Genomic DNA, 18,994 nt, shown 5'->3' with positions numbered 1-18,994 from the left:
ACTGGGGATACTGGGAATGGTACTGGGAATGTACTGGGGGACTGGGAATACACTGGAGATAATGGGACTATACTGGGGATACTGAGGGCACTGGGAATACACTGGGGGGGACTGGGGATACTGGGAACACAGAGCACGGCAAGCCCTGGGATACTGGGGGGCACTGGGGGTCCTGGGGACTCCCGAAGCCAACTGGGTGCCGCGTGAGCGCTTACTGGGAGCAACTGGGAGCTCCTTGGTGCCTACTGGGAGCCTTTTGGGGCTCTCCCAGCCCCCTTCCCCCCCCCATTTTGGGGGTCTCCCAAGTGCCCCACTCCACCCCCACCACCCCATTTTGGGGGTCTCCCAGGTTCCCCCCTCCCATTCTGGGGGAGATCATCTCCCAGGCTCCCCCCTCCCACTTTTGGGGTCTCCCAGGTTTCCCTCCCCATTCTGGGGGTCCCCCAGGTTTTCCCCCCTTTCCCTCCCCATTCTGGGGGGTCCCCCATGTTTCCCCCCCCGTTCTGGGGTCCCCCTGCCCCCCCACACACGCTCAGCCCCGTGGGGTGCTGCCGGTTTATTCTGGGGGTGCTCCCAGGCGCTGCCCCCAGCCCGAGCCCCCCGTCCCTTCTGGGGGGGCTCAGGGGAAGGCGATGGTGCCCAGGGGGGGCAGGGGCAGCGGGGGGGGCTCTGCGGGGGGGGTCCCGCGGCCGGGGGGCTGCCGGGGCCCCCCGTGGTGCCCGTACTGGAACTTGAGGCGCAGCTCGCCCAGGCGGGAGCGCGGCAGGATGTCGGGGATCCACTCGATGGTGAAGGGCGTGGGCTCCTTCTGCGTGGGGGACGTGTGTCCTGGGGGGGCACGGCGCGTGGCTGCCTGGGGGCCCCTGCCGATCCACTGAAACCCCCCACCAACCCCTGAACCTCCCTGTCCCCTCCCTTGCACCCCCAGGAGTGTTTGTGTCCCCCCAGTCCTATGGAGAGTTGGGACCTCCCAGGAGGGTTTTGGGGTCCCACCCTGCCCTTCCTGGGGCTGTTTTGGGGTCCCACCCTGCCCTTCCTGGGGCTGTTTTGGGGTCTCACCCTGCCCTTCCTGGGGCTGTTCTGGGGTCATGCTGTGCCCCTCATGGGGCTGTTTTGGGGTCCCACCCTTCCCCTCCCGGGGCAGTTCTGGGCTCCCCCCGTGCCCCCCCGGGCCTCACCGACTTTGAGGAAGGTCTGCAGCTCCAGGGGCCGCAGCGGGGGCTGTTTCTCGTGGGGGCCCAGCCCCTCGGGCAGGCTCTCCACCTCCACGCGGGGGCTGCGGAAGGGCTCGTAGGAGCCGTCGCGGTTCTGCACGAAGCTCCGGGTGATCTCCAGCGGCACCTGCGGGCCGGGCAGCGCTCAGGGCCGGCCCCGCGGGGCTGGGGGGGTCCGGGGGGGGGTCCCGGCCTTACCTCGGGCGTGTCGAAGATCTGCTTCACCTGCAGGACGTTGGTGATGTGCCAGGTGTACTTGGAGAAGGTGCCCAGGGGCAGCGCGTCCCTGCGCACGAAGGCTGCGGGAGGGGTCGGGGAGGGCTCGGGGAGGGGCTCGGGGGGCTCCGGCCCCTTTGGTCTTCCCCCCTCTTTTATTGTCCCTCTTGGTTTTATCAGCCCTCTTTACTTTTCCTCTCCTTCCACCCCTTTTGTCCCCCTTTATTTTCCCCCCCCCCCCCCCCCCCCATTTTTGACATCAGAAACAGGACATTTGACTACAGTCTCACCTCCACATCTCCCACCTTCCCCCCCTTTTGTCCCCCTTTATTTCCCCCCCCGCCCCTTCCCCCTTTATCTTCCCCCTCTTTATTTTTCCATCTCTGTTTCCCCCTCTTCATTTTTACACCCCTTTTTTCCCCGTTTATTTTTTTCCCCACCTCCTTCCCCCGTTTAATTTGCCATCCCCCTTTCCCCCCTTTACTTTTCCACCCCTTTTTTCCCCCCTTTATTTTTCCACCCTTTTTCCCCACTTTATTTTTCCCCACCTCTTTCCCCACCTTTATTTTTCCCCCTTTATTTTTCCATCCCCCTTTCCCCCTTTATTCCCCCCCATTTTTCCCCCTTTATTTTTTTACTTTTCCTCCCCTTTATTTTCCCCCCTCTATTTTCCTCCCTTTATTTTTCCCCACCTTTATTTTTTCCCCTTTATTTTTCCATCCCCCTTTATTTCCCCCTTTTTCCTCCCTTTATTTTTTTACTTTCCCCTCCCTTTATTTTTCCTCCCTCTATTTTCCCCCCTTTATTTTTCCCCACCTCTTTCCCTCCTTTATTTCCCCCCATCTTTCCCCTTTATTTTTCCCCCCCTTTATTTTCCCCCTCCTCCCTCCTATTTTCCATCTCCCCCTCCCCAGCACCCACAAAAAACCCCGGAATCCTCTCCGTGCTCCTCCTCCTTCCCCCACACAGCTCCCAGCAGGCTTTTCCCTTTTTTTTGGGGGGGCAATCCCTTTTTTTTTGGGGTGTTTTCCCCTTTTCCCTCACCCGTGGTGGAGTTGGGCAGCCTCTTCTTGCCGCTGCCGCTGGAGATGCGCTGCTGGAGCGCCTCGAAGAACGACTGGGGGATGTGGAAAACCAGCGGCTCCGGGCGGCCTGCAGGGCACAGCGGGCTCAGCGAGGGGCTGGGGGGCACAAATTGTCACCCCAAAGTGTCCCCGTGGCTCAGGGGGTCAGCACTGGGGGAGTTCCCAGGGGAATGGTTGGGATTTGGAGGCTGTCGCTGTTTTGGGGTCACTGGGAGGGGGCTGGGGGTCCCAAACTCTCACCCTCAAACTGGTAGTGCATGGTCTGGTGGATGCGCTCTGTGACACTGCCCAGCCACTCCTGGAAGGACAGGGACACCTGGGACTCATCCAGCGCCTGGGGGCAGCCTGAGGGGACAGGGAAGGGACACTGGAACATCACCGTGCCCCAGACATCACCCCCAGAGCTCTGGGACACTGCCCAGCCCGGAGCAGGGACACTGCAATGTCACCGTGCCCCACACATCACCCCCAGAGCTCTGGGACACTGCCCAGCCCGGAGCAGGGACACTGCAATGTCACCGTGTCCCACACCTCACCCCCAGAGCTCTGGGACACTGCCCAGCCAGGAGCAGGGACACTGCAATGTCACCGTGCCCCACACCTCACCCCCAGAGCACATGGAATCCTGGAATGGCTGGAGTTGGAGGAGACCCCAAAGCTCACCTGGTCCCACCATGGCTCCCACACCTCCTACTGTCCCAGGGTGCTCCAAGCCCCGTCCAACCTGGCCTTGTCACCGTGCCCCAAACATCACCCCCAGAGCTCTGGGACACTGCCCAGCCCGGAGCAGGGACACTGCAATGTCACCGTGCCCCAAACATCACCCCCAGAGCTCTGGGACACTGCCCAGCCCAGAGCAAGGACACTGCAATGTCACCGTGTCCCACACCTCACCCCCAGAGCTCTGGGACACTGCCCAGCCCAGAGCAAGGACACTGCAATGTCACCGTGCCCCACACCTCACCCCCAGAGCACATGGAATCCTGGAATGGCTGGAGTTGGAGGAGACCCCAAAGCTCACCTGGTCCCACCATGGCTCCCACACCTCCTACTGTCCCAGGGTGCTCCAAGCCCCGTCCAACCTGGCCTTGGGCACTCCCAGGGATCCCAGCTGCTCTGGGAATTCCATCCCAGCCCCTCCCCACCCTCACAGCCAGGAATTCCTTCCCAAAACCCCACCTAAACCTGCCCATGGAATCCTGGAATGGTTTGTGTTGGAGGGCCCCCAAAGCCCACCCAGTCCCACCATGGGACACCTCCCACTGTCCCAGGGGGCTCCAGCCTGGCCTTGGGCACTGCCAGGGATCCAGGGCAGCCCCAGCTGCTCTGGGAATCCCATCCCAGCCCCTCCCCACCCTCAAACCAGGAATTCCTTCCCCAAATCCCCATCAACCCGTGCCCACCCCGAGCTGGCAGTGCCCCAGGGCTCACCGTGTCTCTTCAGCGAGGAGGAGGATGAGGAAGGTGAGGAAGAGACGATGGGCAGCTTCCTCAGGCTGCTCCTCCTGGGGCTGGGATGAGCTGGGTCTGGAGCCAGGAGGGGCCCGGGCACCTGTGGGCCTGAGGGAGGCATTGTCACCCACTGCCACCCAACTGTCACCCACTGTCACCTCCCTCCTCCAGGCCTCCACCCCCACACCAGCACCAGGGATCCCCACGAGTTCCTAAGGCCTGGAGCTGCTCCAGAGGTTCCACAGCTGGATCTGCCCCCCGGAGCTGCTCCATGTGCCATCCATCTCTTTCTCTCCCTGTCTCCCTCCCACCCCGAGCTGGCAGTGCCCCAGGGCTCACCGTGTCTCTTCAGCGAGGAGGAGGATGAGGAAGGTGAGGAAGAGACGATGGGCAGCTTCCTCAGGCTGCTCCTCCTGGGGCTGGGATGAGCTGGGTCTGGAGCCAGGAGGGGCCCGGGCACCTGTGGGCCTGAGGGAGGCATTGTCACCCACTGCCACCCAACTGTCACCCACTGTCACCTCCCTCCTCCAGGCCTCCACCCCCACACCAGCACCAGGGATCCACAGCTGGATCTGCCCCCCGGAGCTGCTCCAGAGGTTCCACAGCTGGATCTGCCCCCCGGAGCTGCCCTGGGGGGTCTGAGCCCCCAGCCCTCCCCAGGGATACTCACCTGGCCCCAGGTCCTTCCTCCTCCTCTTGGCCTTGGCAGCAGCTGCCCCCCGTGCCCGCGCCGTGGAGCCGGGGCCACGGAGCAGCTGCGGGATCACCGTCCCCTTCAGACCTGGGGACACAAGGACTGTCCCTGAACACAGCCCAGCCACGAGCCACAGGGACACTGGGGGACACGGGGACCCCCAGAACCCCAAAACCCCCCCACCCTGCCAGGAGGCTCCTTTGGAGGGGAGGGGGGGTTTCATCCCACTCCCACTGTGGTTTGCACCTTGGACTGGGTGGGGTTATTGGGGTGCAGAACCTCCTTAATGGGGTGAACCCCAGATATTCCTGCTGTGGGATTTGGGGGGAACGAACCCCAGATATTCCTGATGTGGGATTTGGGGAATGAACCCCAGATATTCCTGCTGTGGGAGGGGATTTGGGGAGTGAACCCCAGAGTCTGCTCTAGGAAGGGGTTCAGAGTTCCCAGCCCTGGAAAAGGACCCCCAGCCCACTGGGAACGGCTCCCTGTGGATCTCCGTGCTCACAGCAGGATGGGGCAGCACAAACCCAAGCCCAGGGGATTTGGGACCCACGGAATGGTCTGGAGCCATTTTGGGCCCAGGGAACGGCTGCTGGGAGAGCCCAGGCAGGTTTTTAGGGCGCCCCCAATCCCTGCCCGCTCCCACCGCTGCCGTCGGAGGCGAGGAACTCGGAGAACTCCTGGGCCAGGCTCTCGTCGCTGGCGAAGGCGCAGATGCAGGCCAGGAAGTGGATGCAGCGCGCGGGGGGCTCCTCTTCCTCCTCCTCCTCCTCCTCCTCCTCGTCCTCCTCCCGCTCCCCCTTGGCGCGGCCGTGCCCGGGCGCGCGGCAGGCGCAGGAGAAGCGCCGCTGCCCGAAGCTGGCGTGCAGGTAGCCCAGGCTGTGCCTCTGGCTGGCCTTGCACTTGACCACCAGCACGCTCTTGGTGACCCTCTGCACCAGCGGCCCCGTGGGCTCGGTGGCCAGCTCCCACAGGCTCTGCTTGGCCTCGGCGGGCGCCTGCACGGCGCCCAGCACCGAGCTCTTGAGCGGCAGCGGCGTGGCCTCGGCCTGGCAGCCCAGCGCCAGCTTCAGGTGCTGGCACTGCTCGTCGGCCGCGGCGCCGGCGCAGGCGGGCGCGTGGCAGCGGCCCGAGCTCAGCTGGGTGATCAGGGTGCCCTCGGGGGTCTGGATGGCCGTCTGCGACACGCCCAGCTGCACGAAGCAGCGGCGCTGGCGCTGGCGCACCGAGTAGAGCTGCCCGTGGGCGCCGCTCAGCAGCCGCACGGCGTCGGCGCCCGGCGCCCGGCGCGCGCCCGCCCGGAACACGGCGCCGCACGTCTTGTTCTTGCAGCTGAGCCCCCGCGTGCCGTTGTAGGTGCCGCAGCGAGGGCACTTGCGGATGCCCCGCAGCGTGGCCTTGCCCAGGTCGGACAGGAAGGACGGGGCTTTGGGCCTGCCCGGGCACGGATCCATGGCGCTGGGGACGGAGAGGGTGGCGGGTCACAGCGGCAGCCTGAGCCCGGTGACCCCCCTGAGATGCCCTGTGCCACCCTGACAGGCCCTGTGCCACTCTGAGAGCCCCTGTGCCATCCCAGTGACCACCCTGAGAGCCCCTGTGCCACCCTGAGAGCTCCTGTGCCATCCCAGTGACAACCCTGAGATGCCCTGTGCCACCCTGACAGGCCCTGTGCCACTCTGAGAGCCCCTGTGCCATCCCAGTGACCACCCTGACAGCCCCTGTGCCACCCTAAGAGCCCCTGTGCCATCCCAGTGACCACCCTGAGAGCCCCTGTGCCACCCTGAGAGCCCCTATGTCACCCCAGTGAACACCCTGACAGTCTCTGTGCCACTCTACCTAGAACCTGTGTGACCCCAGCGAACACCCTGAGAGTCCCTGTGCCACGGCAGTGCTCACTGTGACAGGCCCTGTGTCACCCCAGCAGTCCCTGTGCCACCTTCCCTCAAGCCGGGCTCTCTCTCCTCACCCCGGGCTCACTCCCCTCACCCCGGGCTCTCTCTCCTCACCCGGGGGCTCTCTCTCCTCACCCGGGGTCTCTCCCCTCACCCGGGGTCTCTCCCCTCACCCGGGGCTCTCTCCCCTCACCCGGGCTCTCTCTCCTCACCCCGGGCTCTCTCCCCTCACCCGGGGCTCTCTCTCCTCACCCCGGGCTCTCTCTCCTCACCCGGGCTCTCTCCCCTCACCCCGGGGTCTCTCTCCTCACCCCGGGGCTCTCTCCCCTCACTCCAATCCCCGGGGCTCTCTCCTTCCACCCTCAGGCCCGGGGGTCTCTCCCCTCAGCCCCAGGCCGCGACTCCTCTCACGGCCAACCCCGGGGGCCTCATCCCCCCCTCACCGGCGCTTCCCGGGGTTTCCCAGCATCCCTCGCGGCCCGTGACGTCAGCTCCGCCGCCGGGTCCGCCCCGGTACCCGGGCCCCGTTACCGCCGCCGGCAGAGCCGTGAGAGGGGCTCCACTTCCGCCACCGACGCGCTCCTATTGGCCCGCTGGCATCACGTGTGCCCCGCGGGGGTTGCTGGGAGCTGTAGTCCAAAGAGGGGATTAAACCGCTAAGCGGCTTGGACTACAACTCCCAGCAGCCCCCGCGGCGGGACTCCCCCAATTTCCCTTTTCCCCCAAATTTCGCCTTTTCCCCCCGAATTCCACTCATTTCCCTCCCCCAAATCCCAGCAGCTCCACCCGCCCCCCTCAACCCCAACGCAGCACCACGTGACAAAACACAGCACACAAGCAGCTCAGTTTTTTCATTTTCCTTTTTTTTTTTTTAAAAAGTTTTTTGTATTTTTTTCCATTTTTGTGAGTTTTTTGTGGTTTATTTTAAAGGCTGGGCGAGAGGTAGGATAAAAAAGGGCGTTTTTTGGCCTCTGACAGATCAGGTTTGGGAGCTCTTCTCACCTTCACTCCCTTGTGAAACACACCTGGATTTTACACAATGGATTAAAAACTTTATATTCCAAGAGAGATCTCATATCCACAAAAAAAGAAGGACACAAAAAGGGAAGATCTGAGGCACAAATCACATCAAAAGACTCCGTGTCCTACCTTTAAATAAGGAAAAGATACAAAAGTGGCCGACGGTTGTGCAAAAATTCTTCAACTTGCTCTTAATATTTTACAGAATCAGTACAGGAAAATGTAGAAATCAGTAAAAAATTAAAAAAAAACAAACCCAACCAAGCCCCGGAGGGATCTGTCACGTTTTAGCAACAGGAATTTTGCTGTCCCAGGGTGGGAATCTTGGCTCAGGTGGGGAGAGCTGGGCACTTTCCAGTCCCTTTTCTTCAAATTTATTTTATTTTTAAATTTTATTTTTCCCCAGCATAAGGCAAAAAACCCCAACCCTGAAAAACACACTGAGATCCACAAAAAAAGGATGTAAACGAAGGATTTATCTGGCAGAAAAACCTCCTGCAAGAGGCTCCTTCCAAACGGAGCCTGGCTGCAGGCAGCTCCACATTCCCACACTTTTGGCTTCTTTCGGGGTGGTTTTTGTTTTTTTTTCCCCCCCCAGAGTTTTTTTCTGAGGGCAAACCCCTGGAAAAAATCCCAAAAAAACCCCCCCGAGGATGAGTTTGTGCAATTCCTGCCCGACTCCCCGCCGGGCGGCCGAGTCCCTGCAGTGCGTGCTCCAGAAACACCTCCAGAACAACCCCCCCAGCCGGGGGTCGGGGGCTGCACGGGGCCCGGCTCCTGCGGGGGGCTCAGGGGGTCTCGAAGCCCACGCGGAAGCCGGGCTGGGCGGGCAGCACGGCGCCGTTCTGGCCCTGCACGCTGAACGGGGCCGGCAGCCACGGCGCGGGGGGCTGGCTCTGCCTGGGGAGAGAAACATCGGGGTTGGAGAAATGTCCTTTGGGATTGGAGAATTGTCCTTTAGAGATTGGTGAAATGTCCTCAGGGACTGGAGAAATGTCCTTAGGGATTGGAGAAATGTCCTTAGGGATTGGAGAAAAATTAAATAAAACTCTTTAGGGATTGGTGAATTATCCTTTAGGGATTGCTAAATTAAATAAAACCCTTTAGGGATTGGTGAAATGTCCTTAGGATTGGTGAAAAATTAAATAAAACCCTTCAGGGATTGGTGAAATATCCCTTAGGGATTGGTAAATTAAATTAAAATCCTTTAGGGATTGCTAAAATATCCTTCAGGGATTGCTAAATAAGGCCTGAAGGTTGTGGGGAAGGGTTTTGGGGGATTTGGGGTGATGGGGGGTCACTCACTGGGATGTCCCCACTCACTGGGATGTCCCCACTCACTGGGATGGCCCCACTCACTGGGATGTCCCACCTCACTGGGATGTCCCACCTCACTGGGATGTCCCCACTCACTGGGATGTCCCACCTCACTGGGAAGTCCCATGTCCCCGGGATGTCCCCCATCCCTGGGATGTCCCCCGTCCCTGGGATGTCCCACCTCACTGGGATGTCCCATGTCCCCGGGATGTCCCCCATCCCTGGGATGTCCCCACGTCCCCGGGATGTCCCCACGCTCCCCTCCCACAGGACCACGGCTGCTCTCAGGCGCTCAGCACTCACCCAAAGCCCTGCTGGCTCCAGGCCTGGCCGTACACGCCGTAGGTGGGCACCTGCCAGCCGTTGGGCACGTACTGGCCCAGCTGGGCGCCGCCGTACCACTGAGCCCACTGCCCGTAGGCCGGCGGGTAGCTCAGCTGGCCCTGCGGACACACGGCACATCAGCAGCGGCGGAGCGCAGCCAGGGATCCGCCATCCATCCATGGATCCATCCATCCATGGATCCACCAGCCCGCCATCCATGGATCCACCATCCATCCATCCATGAATCCACCATCCATCCATCTACGGATCCACCATCCATCCATCCATGGAGCCACCATCCATCCATCCATGGATCCGCCATCCATCCATGGATCCATCCATCCATGGATCCACCAGCCCGCCATCCATGGATCCACCATCCATCCATCCATGAATCCACCATCTATCCATCTATGGATCCACCATCCATTCCATGGATCCGCCATCCATCCATGGATCCATCCATCCATGGATCCACCAACCCACCATCCATGGATCCACCATCCATCCATGGATCCATGGATCCATGGATGGATGGATCCATGGATGGATGGCGGATCCATGGATGGATGGATCCATGGATGGATGGCGGATCCATGGATGGATGGATCCATGGATGGATGGCGGATCCATGGATGGATGGATCCATGGATGGATGGCGGATCCATGGATGGATGGATCCATGGATCCATGGATCCATCCATCCATGGATCCGCCATCCATCCATGGATCCATCCCATCCATCCATCCATCCATCCATCCATCCATCCATCCATCCATCCATCCATCCATCCATCCATCCATCCATCCATCCATCCATCCATCCATCCATCCATCCATCCATCCATCCATCCATCCCTCATCCACCCACTGCTCCCTGTCACTGCCAGCTCCCAGCCAATTAACAGGGTGGTTAATGAGCACCGGAGCCGCTGACCTGCTGCACAGGGCTGGCCATGTCGGGGGTCTCCTTGCCCCAGTAGCACTTGACCACGTGGCCCTCGATGGTGGTGCCGTTGACGGAGACGATGGCGTGGGCAGCGCTCTCATGGGAACTGAACCTGCGCCGAGGGGACACGGCTTGGGATATTGATTGATTATGGATTGGGGTATGGATTGGGATATGGATTGGGGTATGGATTGGGGTATTGATTGGGATATGGATTGGGGTATGGATTGGGGTATGGATTGGGGTATGGATTGGGGTATGGATTAGGACATTGATTGATTGGGATATTGATTGGGATACTGACTGAGATATTGATTGGGAATATTTATTGGAATATTTATTGGGACCCCCCCCAATCCGCCTCCCCCCCGGGACGCCTCCATCCCTCCCAATCCCACTCCCCCCAGGACCCCCCCATTCCCCCAATCCTGCTCCCATTTGGGACCCCCCCACTCCCCCACCTGACGAAGGAGTAGCCTTTGTCCGGGAACACCCGGATCTCCATGATCTGCCCGAAGGGGGAGAAGGTCTGGCGCATCAGCTGCTCTGGAGCAGGAAGGACAGACAGAAGACAGACAGACAGCCGCTGAGGCACCCGCGCTGGCACGGGCACAGCTGGCGGGGGCGGGGCCACACGTACCTGTGAGGCCCGAGGTGACCCCCCCGCAGTACACGGTGCAGTTGCTGGGGCTGGACTGAGTGACCACCTCGTCGTAGGACAACTGCTTGGTGCTCGCTGCAAGAGATTGGACTGGGGGTTTCCAAGTGGGAACTGGCGGGGAATTCCAGTCCTGGCTGGCACAGGATTGTTGGGAACGACCTGCAAATCTTTACAGGGACACCTCAGAGCCCTTCCAGGGCCTGAAGGGGCTTCAGGAGAGCTGGAGAGGGACTGGGGACACGCGATGGAGGGACAGGACACAGGGAATGGCTTCAAACTGGGGAAAGGGAGATTTAAATGGGATTTTGGGAAGGAATGAGGGTGGGGAGGGGTTGGGAAGGAATTCCCAGAGCAGCTGAGCCTGCTCCACCCCTGCTGGTGTCCAAGACCAGGCTGGGAGCACCCTGGGATTGGGGAAGGTGTCCCTGTCCAAGGCAGGGGTGGGGTGGGATGGGCTCTGAGGTCCTTGCCACCCCAAAAACTCTGGGATCCCCACCCCAGGCGCTGGCAGGGCACAGGGTGGGCACCTACTCTCATAGGTGCTCTTGGGAGCTGGAGGTTTCCTGGTGGCCCAGTTGGTCCTGATCTGCCGGCCCCCCAGCCACTGCCCCCCCATCTGCTGGATGGCGTTCTCGGCGTCCTGCAGGGGACAGAGGGACACAAAAACCCCACTGACCCCACTGCTGGCACCCCTCCTGTGGGACAGGGCCATGGGAGTGAGCCCAGAGCCCTCCTGAGTGACCCTGGAGTGTCCCAAACCCCTCCTGTGGGACAGGGCCATGGGAGTGAGCCCAGAGCCCTCCTGAGTGACCCTGGAGTGTCCCAGGATGGGGCCTGGAGCACCGTGGGACAGTGGGAGGGGTCCCTGCCCATGGCTGGGGTTTTACCCATTTATTAAGAGGGAAATGAAGGGATTTTACCCATTTATTGAGGGAGGAAATGAAGGGATTTTCCCCATTTATTAAGAGGGAAATAAGGGTTTTTACCCACTTTTGAGGAGGGAAACAAAGATCTCTCACCCATTTGTTGAAGAAGGAGACGAAGCCGTAGCCCTTGGACTTGCCCGTGGCCATGTCCTTGACCACCCGTGCGTCCCTGAAGCACAAAGGGAACTTCTAAATTCTCATTTATTTGCCAACATAGTCTACCGCTTGTTGCAAATGTTCCATAGAAATGAATGGAAAATAAAAATAAAAATGAAAAAGTAGGAACTGAAAGGCATATGTTGCTTGTTAACTGAATTTAATTCTCAGGTCAATTTGTTAGCCCCTTTCTGGGCTGTGGGCAGCTGTAAATTTGGAGAGACTGAAATTTCAGATTATTGAATTGGGCCAGGCTGGCAGGGCCACCTCCCTGGGAATGTCCCTGCCTGGCTGGGACAGCTCAGCTCCCTGCCCCAAAGGGTCTGGATAAACGTGAGGGGCCACAGGACAGGGTGGTGCTGCCCCAAAAAAGGCTCATTTTGAGGGAAATGGGAATTTCCCCCACAAAAAGGGGGGCTGGCCCCAAAAATGCAGAAGTGTGAGCAGAGTGTGCTCCCTGCAGTGCCACAGTGTCACCAACTCAACACAAAGCTGTCACCACTCAGGACAGGGACGCTGAGCTGCCCCAAAAAAGGACTTACGAGATTCTTCCAAAGGGAGCAAAGGCAGCTTTGATGTCTTCAGTTGTGATCTCGGGGCTGAGGTCTCCCACAAAGACGTGGAAATGGTCTTTGGGGGAAAAGAGAAAGGAGGGCTTAGTGGCTGAAGATGAGCAGAGTGGTTTCCTCTGAGCAGAGGAAAAAAAACTCTTCTTAAAAAACCCTTCATTAAAACTCCAGCTGTTATTCAAAACACATTATTAAAAAGCACCAAAAAATGTATTAAATACCACAAAATTCCATATTGGATGCTGCAGGGAGAGCAGAATTCTGCTGCTCCTGAAGGGAGAGCAGAATTCTGCTGCTCCTGACAGCCCCTGTGCTTGGCAGTGCCACAAGGCAGCGATCTGAAGGACACACATTTATATCTCCAATTTTACAAACTTTTTAAAGGTTTTTAAGGCCTGCCAGCACTTACTGCACAAATCTGAGACTATTTACACCTCATGTGCCCAGTGCCCAGGAAAATCTCTCTCTCCCTGTGCCAGCATTGGGATGGAATCTGCACCAGTGGTGTGGAATCCTGCAATGGTTTGGGTGGGAAGGGGCTGAAACCCACCCAGTGCCAGCCCTGCCACCAGCCCAGGGTGCTCCAAGCCCACCTGGGACAGTGCCAGGGGTGGGAGAACGAGGACTGAGGGCTCAGGGTGGGAAGGGGATCCCTTCCTGATGAGGAACAGGCACAAAAGGCCTGAACCTGAGGAGTTTTCCACCTCAAGCCAACAGCCTGACACAGACTGTCTCAGGCACTGATGGGGTTCAGCCCCACCAGCCTAAAATTCCAAGGATTTCCCCACAGAAATTGCTGGGAATGATGGAACCCTTCTGGATGCTCTGGAGGAAGATGCTCAGTGTGCCTCAAAAATACAGAATGAGGCATTTTGGGTTTTAATTGCCAACTGCCCAGGTAGCAAATAGTCACAGATTTGCACCAAATCCCTTCCTGATGCTACAGGGAAATGGAAGGGAATTTTATGGAATTTTTCCATAAAAATTCAATGGAAAACAAACAAAAAACCCCAAATTTAGCTTCAAGGTACACCCTGGAGATCCACAATTTGATGTTTAAGAAGACACAATTACCTTGTGAACGCTGTGTGATGGCAAAGATCAGATTTGCCCTGAAGTTTAATTAACACAAACACAATAAACAATTAGGATTCCAATCAAAACCATTCCCACAGAGCTCTGTGTGCTGCATTTCTGTTTCACAACTTGCACAGGTGACACTTACTGCTGGTGTCTTTCTTCTGGCTGCTGGGGGTGGTGGCCCAGTTCACTTTGACCTCCTGCAAATGGCAACCACACATCAGATTTGGCAAATCCCAAAAACTCAGAGACCCCCAGTGCTCAAACGTGACCCTACAGGGCAAGGCTGGGGTTAAAACTCAAGTTTAAGACACTTTTCTAGGGAGAGGGTTTGTTCTTAGATTAACTGCTCTGGGGCGCTCACCTGGAGAGGAGAAGCCCCAGGGAGAGCTTCCAGCACATTCCAGGGCCTGCAGGGGCTCCAGGAGAGCTGGATTTGGGACAGGGGATGGAGGGACAGGACACAGGGAATGGCTCCCAATGTCACAAGGGGGATTGTGAGGAGGATGGGGACAGACTCTGATCAGTGGTGCCCAGTGACAGGCAGGGACTGAAACATGGCAAGTTCTACCTGAATATGAGGAAAAGAAGGAAAATATGAAGGAAATCTTTCCTTTGATGCCTGGAACAGGCTGTGGTAGCTCCTTCTCAGCAGGCATCAAAACCCTGCCTGGACTGTCCCCTGTGCCCTGCTCTGAGCGAGCTTTGGCACAGGATCATCTCCAGAGGGGCCTTCCAAAACACCCCTCTGGAACCGCGTGATTCCTCCCAGGCCCACATCCCAGCTCCGAGGTCCTCCCAACGCCCCGAACTCCTCCAAAACCCTGAATAATTCCTCCCAAACCTCTGAACTCCTCCAAAACCCTGAATTATTCCTTCCAAACCTCTGAACTCCTCCAAAACCCTGAATTATTCCTCCCAACACCCTGAACTCCTCCAAAACCCTGAATTATTCCTTCCAAACCTCTGAACTCCTCCAAAACCCTGAATTATTCCTCCCAACACCCTGAACTCCTCCCAACACCCTGAATTTCTCCTCCCAACTCCCTGAATTTCTCCTCCCAACACCCTGAACTCCTGTTCTGAGCTGTGTCCCACTGAGATCTCCACTCCAAAGGCAGAATCCTCCATTTGCAGCCTGTGCCCTCCTCTCCCAGCAGGAATTCCCCCTGGCACAGCCTGTGCCCTCCTCTCCCAGCAGGAATTCCCCCTGGCACAGCCTGTGCCCCAGACTCACCCAGCAGGGAGCTTACCTTACCCATTATCTTCCTGCCGTTCATGGCAGCCAGCGCCGCGGCCGCGTGCCGGTGCTCGTAGAACTCCACGAAGCAGTAGGGGTCATTGCCAGCTGTCTGAGACAGGACAGCAGCTGGCATGGGGACAGCAGCTGGCATGGGGACACTGAGCTGGGATGGGGACACTGAGCTGGGATGGGGACAGCAGCTGGCATGGGGACACTGAGCTGGGATGGGGACACTGAGCTGGGATGGGGACACTGAGCTGGGATGGGGACACTGAGCCAGGATTGGGGACAGCAGCTGGGATGGGGACACTGAGCCGGGATGGGGACAGCAGCTGGCATGGGGACAGCAGCTGGCATGGGGACACTGAGCTGGGACTGGGGACACTGAGCTGCGATTAGGGAATCAAACCTGGGATTAGGGACACAAACCCGGGACTGGGGACACAAACCCAGAATTAGGGACACAAAGCCAGGATTAGGGACACAAAGCCAGGCTCTGGCTGCTCTGCTCAGCTCTGACTGCCGACACCTCAACAGCCCCACCTGGACAGTCCCTACAGGCACTAACAACACTCCCAGAGCCTTCAACTCTCCCTTAGAAAGGGAAAATGATGGCAAAGAATGGTAAAGAATCGGTGAGAATGGTAAAGAATTGTAAAGAATGATGGTAAAGATTTTTAAAGCCCCGTTTGCAATCCCCTCCTGATTTAATGAGCTCACTGTCCCTCTCCATGTCCACCCATCTTTAAATTCAGCAGCAGGCACATGCAGAAACGATGCCAAAACCATCTCTGGATTTATTTCAGGTGGCTGTGCCCCGTTTCCAGGGCAATTCCCAGAGCCACGAGCACAGCCTGGAGGCAGCAGCTGAGGAGGAGCAGGGAAATGAGAGGATTCAGGCTCTTACATCCATGATCATCTTGCAGTTCTTGCAGGGTCCGATCTGGCTGAAGAGCTGCAGGATCAGAGCCTCGGTCACGTCCCTGGAGAGGTTCCCCACGTACCTGAGGGACAACAGGCAGGGACACGGATGTTGGACACGCTGGAGCTGCAGAGGGGCTCGGGACCGGGGATGAGCCAAGGGAAAAGGGGGAATGGCTTCCCACTGCCAGAGGGCTGGGTGAGATGGGATATTGGGATGGAATTCCCAGAGGAGCTGTGTCCATCCCCGAATCCCTGGGAATGTCCACAGCCAGGCTGGACAGGGCTTGGAGCAGCCTGGGACAGTGGGAGGTGTCCCTGCCCATGGCAGGGGTGGCACTGGATGGGTTTCACGTCACTTCCCACCCAAACCATTCCAGGATTCCATGGCTCCATGAATTTGACCTTCCAAACTGATTCCCCAGTAGAGAAACTCCAGTTCCCACATCCCTACACTGATCTCCCAGTACAGCAATTCCAGTTCCCATCTCCCTACACTGATTTCCCAGTACAGCAATTCCAGCTCCCATCTCCCTACACTGATCTCCCAGTACAGGAACCCCAGCTCCCACACCCCTGCCCCAGCAGCTCAGGCTGTTTGCCCACATTTCCCACAACATTTTGCTGGTTCCTTTTGAAGCCCCCAGGTTTAGGGAGCACCAGATGTGCCTGGAACACCTGAGTGCCAACGTGCACGAGCGCACACGCTCCCAGCTGGGGCAAGGATCAGCCTCCCCAGCACAACCCCAGCCCAAACCCCCACTCCCCCTGGGACTGTCACCTCCTCGGGTGGCTGGTTTTGTTGTTTTTGTTGGTGTTGTTGAGCCCAAGTCGTGGGATTTTATAAAAACCTCAGCCCCCGAGGCGCAGCCACAGCTCCTGCGCAGGAATGCTGGTGGGAAACCTCTGCCACCCGGGAATGCTGGCCACATGCCAGCCCTGGAAGCACCCTGGTGCACCTGCATGCCCCCCGAGGGGCAAAGGCGCTGCCAGAAAACAACCTGCAGCACATGCGAGCTCTGCTTGTGCTCCAGCCTTTGGTTATGGGGGAAGGAGACAGAGTTTTGTCAGGAATGGCTCATCCAGGAGCTCGGTGCTAATTATTAAAACAACTTTTAGGCAGGAGGCAGGATTGGATTTTAAAATCAGCAGACAGACCTTTACAGACATTGTCTGGCTCTCAGTGAGATTCCTGCACTTCAGAAGTTTCCTCACTGCCATGGGGGAGGTGGAAAAGGCAAAAACAGGGAGCTACTTCCAGGAGTGTCTGCAATCTGCTCCAGAAAAATAACTGCAATGTGCTAAGGAAGGAAAGGACAGGGTGCAGAGGGCTTTGGGGAGCCCCAAAATCCACACCCAGGGAGCAGAAACCCTACAGAAATCCCCGTGTGAGCACGGATTTAACACCCACTAAAGGGAAGCTGCACTTCCTGCATTTGCTCCTCACTGACACAGGTGAGGTGGAAAAGGCAAAACCAAGGATTTGCAGCAATGTCTGGGAAGGAAAAAACAGGGTGCAGAGGGCTTTGGGGGTCACACAAGTCAGGGAACCCCAAAATCCACACTCAGGGGGTGTTCCTGAAGCAGAAATCCCACAGAAACCCTGGTGTGAGCACAGACTGAACACCCACTAACCTGAGCTGCACTTTCTGCTCCTTCCAAACCCAGCCTGGTGACAATTCCCTGCACGACCCCAGAGCCACGGGGAGGGAGTGAGAGCAATGCCAGCCTGGAAGCTGCTGAGCCCTGAGCTGTGTTTTAAGGCAGGCTCAGTGTCCCTGCAGCTCCTTTCCAGCCCCACCTGTGCCCTGTCTGTGCCCCCAGCTGCACGTGCTCCAGGACAGGGATTTGCATTCCCGAGGCCACCGGGCCCCACAGGAGCCTTGGGATGGGGGAAAACATCTTGCCAAATAAACACACCAACACTGTGTGTTTGCAGAGGCCGGGAATAGCTCCCAAAACGTGGGAAAACAGCGGATTGGGGAAGCAGGGAGCGCTCAGTGCTGGGGACAGCTGGGGTGAGGCACGTCAGGGTCTTGTCCTGTGGTCACTCAGCCCCTGGGGAGGGGCAGCACAACAAGGGCACAGCATTCCCTCACCTTGGAATGATTCCCTCCCTCCCTCCCGTCCTTCCTGCTGCACTGGAGAACAACGCTTCGAGGGGTGGCATGGCAAGAGTGGAGCCTGATTTCCCTGATCCAAACACGGGAAAGCTACTCCAGGTAACACCTGCCTGGGAGGAGGGAAACACAGGAGCTGTGCAAAACAGTCAGGCTTTGCAGCACCTTCTGCTAAAATCCAACCTAAACCTCCCCTTGACGTGGCTTCCTAATTCCTAATTCACTCTGTGGGAAGCAACAGGTTCAGGGAGTGCTTTGAACACTGGGATTCACGGCAGGTCATTCCCTGGAGCTGCTGAGCAGGCCAGTGGGGCTCCAGCTGTGTGCCAAGGCAGCCCCCAGGGCAAAATGCAGCCAGTCACCCACAAAACCCTACACGGATCATCCAGAATGACACGGAGTGGCCTGGGGTGGAAGGGACTCGGATCATCCCAGGGCAATGCCCTGCCACGGGCTGGGATGGGGGCACACACACCCTGCAGATGTGAGCGGGCATGTACCAGGGAGGGGGCACACCTTCCACACCGCATTCCCTCCAGATGTGACCTGGCATGGATGACGAGAGGGGCACACACTTTCCAGACCCCCTTTCTATCCAAGAAAAGGGGAGACACACCTTCCTGACCACTTTTCCCTCCGGATGTGACCTGGCATGGACTGGGAAGGGGCACACACCTTTGCAGACCCCTTTTCTCTCCAGATGTGACTTGGGACGTGCTGGGGAAGGGACACACAGCTTGCACACAGCCCTGTCCCTCCAGATGTGAGCTGGAGGCCCAGGGGAACGCCCGGAGCGGAGGGCAGGCCGGCGGTGCCCAGCACTGGCACCGGGGAACGGGCAGGAATACCGCGGGAGCCGGGCTCCCCCTCAGCCCCGGGCGGCCGCGGCTCCCGCAGCACTGCGGGCGGCTGAGGGTCCGCGGCGGAGCCCTGAGGGGCCCGTCCGTGAGGCGACCCCGGGCCGCCCCTCCCCGCGGAGCCGGGAACAATAGGCGGTCTCGCCCCCTCCCCACTCACAGGGTCTTGGGCATTTCATCCTCCATGGCGCCGCCGCCGCCCGCCCCGGCTCTTCCCGCCCGCCGTGGCGGCCCCGTGAGCCCTGGGCAGCCCGGGCAGCCCGAGCGGCGCCGGCCCCGCCGGCGAGTGTTTCAT

General features: G+C 58.8%; 2 protein-coding genes across 10 annotated transcripts; both read right to left on the bottom strand.

Moving 5' to 3' along the window:
• Positions 1-147: 147 nt before the first annotated feature.
• Positions 148-7,137, bottom strand: CUNH2orf42 (chromosome unknown C2orf42 homolog). 4 transcript variants are annotated; one of them, XM_041465937.1, is made up of 9 exons: positions 7,000-7,137; positions 5,311-6,122; positions 4,638-4,748; positions 4,307-4,435; positions 2,756-2,860; positions 2,475-2,582; positions 1,413-1,439; positions 1,179-1,341; positions 151-828 (listed from the first exon to the last, which is right to left on the bottom strand). In XM_041465937.1, exons 1-9 carry the CDS (start codon positions 7,023-7,025, stop codon positions 243-245), a joined length of 2,067 nt encoding a protein of 688 aa, XP_041321871.1. In that variant the 5' UTR covers positions 7,026-7,137; the 3' UTR covers positions 151-242. The 4 variants fall into 4 exon arrangements, with proteins under 4 accessions (XP_041321872.1, XP_041321871.1, XP_041321874.1 ...); XM_041465940.1 differs by having other exon boundaries at positions 534-828; positions 1,413-1,513; XM_041465938.1 differs by lacking the exon at positions 2,756-2,860 and having other exon boundaries at positions 148-828.
• Positions 7,138-8,032: 895 nt separating this feature from the next.
• Positions 8,033-18,978, bottom strand: TIA1 (TIA1 cytotoxic granule associated RNA binding protein). 6 transcript variants are annotated; one of them, XM_041465929.1, is made up of 12 exons: positions 18,860-18,978; positions 15,709-15,805; positions 14,812-14,910; positions 13,704-13,758; positions 12,452-12,539; positions 11,847-11,922; positions 11,359-11,467; positions 10,807-10,902; positions 10,628-10,712; positions 10,155-10,278; positions 9,197-9,336; positions 8,033-8,476 (listed from the first exon to the last, which is right to left on the bottom strand). In XM_041465929.1, the coding sequence occupies exons 1-12, from the start codon at positions 18,883-18,885 to the stop codon at positions 8,365-8,367; spliced, it is 1,107 nt and encodes a 368-aa protein (XP_041321863.1). In that variant the 5' UTR covers positions 18,886-18,978; the 3' UTR covers positions 8,033-8,364. The 6 variants fall into 6 exon arrangements, 4 of the variants coding, with proteins under 4 accessions (XP_041321863.1, XP_041321866.1, XP_041321864.1 ...); XM_041465932.1 differs by having other exon boundaries at positions 14,812-14,906; positions 18,860-18,902; XM_041465930.1 differs by lacking the exon at positions 11,359-11,467 and having other exon boundaries at positions 10,628-10,707; positions 18,860-18,948.
• Between the last annotated feature and the right edge of the window lie 16 nt (positions 18,979-18,994).

Source organism: Pyrgilauda ruficollis, unplaced genomic scaffold, assembly GCF_017590135.1.
Source record: "Pyrgilauda ruficollis isolate IOZ18807 unplaced genomic scaffold, ASM1759013v1 scaffold195, whole genome shotgun sequence".
Taxonomy (NCBI): domain Eukaryota; kingdom Metazoa; phylum Chordata; class Aves; order Passeriformes; family Passeridae; genus Pyrgilauda; species Pyrgilauda ruficollis.
Note: the sequence above shows the minus strand (reverse complement) of the source record. Positions and strands in the feature narration are given on the sequence as shown.

Bases quoted from the DNA above. Each gene is read 5' to 3' on its own strand.
- TIA1 (XM_041465929.1), bottom strand. From the start codon at position 18,885: ATGGAGGATGAAATGCCCAAGACCCT. The intron at 13,759-14,811 runs GTAAGCTCCCTG...TGCCATTTGCAG, and splicing joins GCAGGAAGATAATGGGTAAG to GAGGTCAAAGTGAACTGGGC. The intron at 8,477-9,196 runs GTGAGTGCTGAG...TTCTCTCCCCAG, and splicing joins TGGAGCCAGCAGGGCTTTGG to GCAGAGCCAGCCCCCCGCGC.
- CUNH2orf42 (XM_041465937.1), bottom strand. From the start codon at position 7,025: ATGCTGGGAAACCCCGGGAAGCGCCG. The intron at 4,749-5,310 runs GTGGGAGCGGGC...TTGTGTCCCCAG, and splicing joins CCTCGCCTCCGACGGCAGCG to GTCTGAAGGGGACGGTGATC. The intron at 1,342-1,412 runs GTAAGGCCGGGA...CCCGGCCCGCAG, and splicing joins AGATCTTCGACACGCCCGAG to GTGCCGCTGGAGATCACCCG.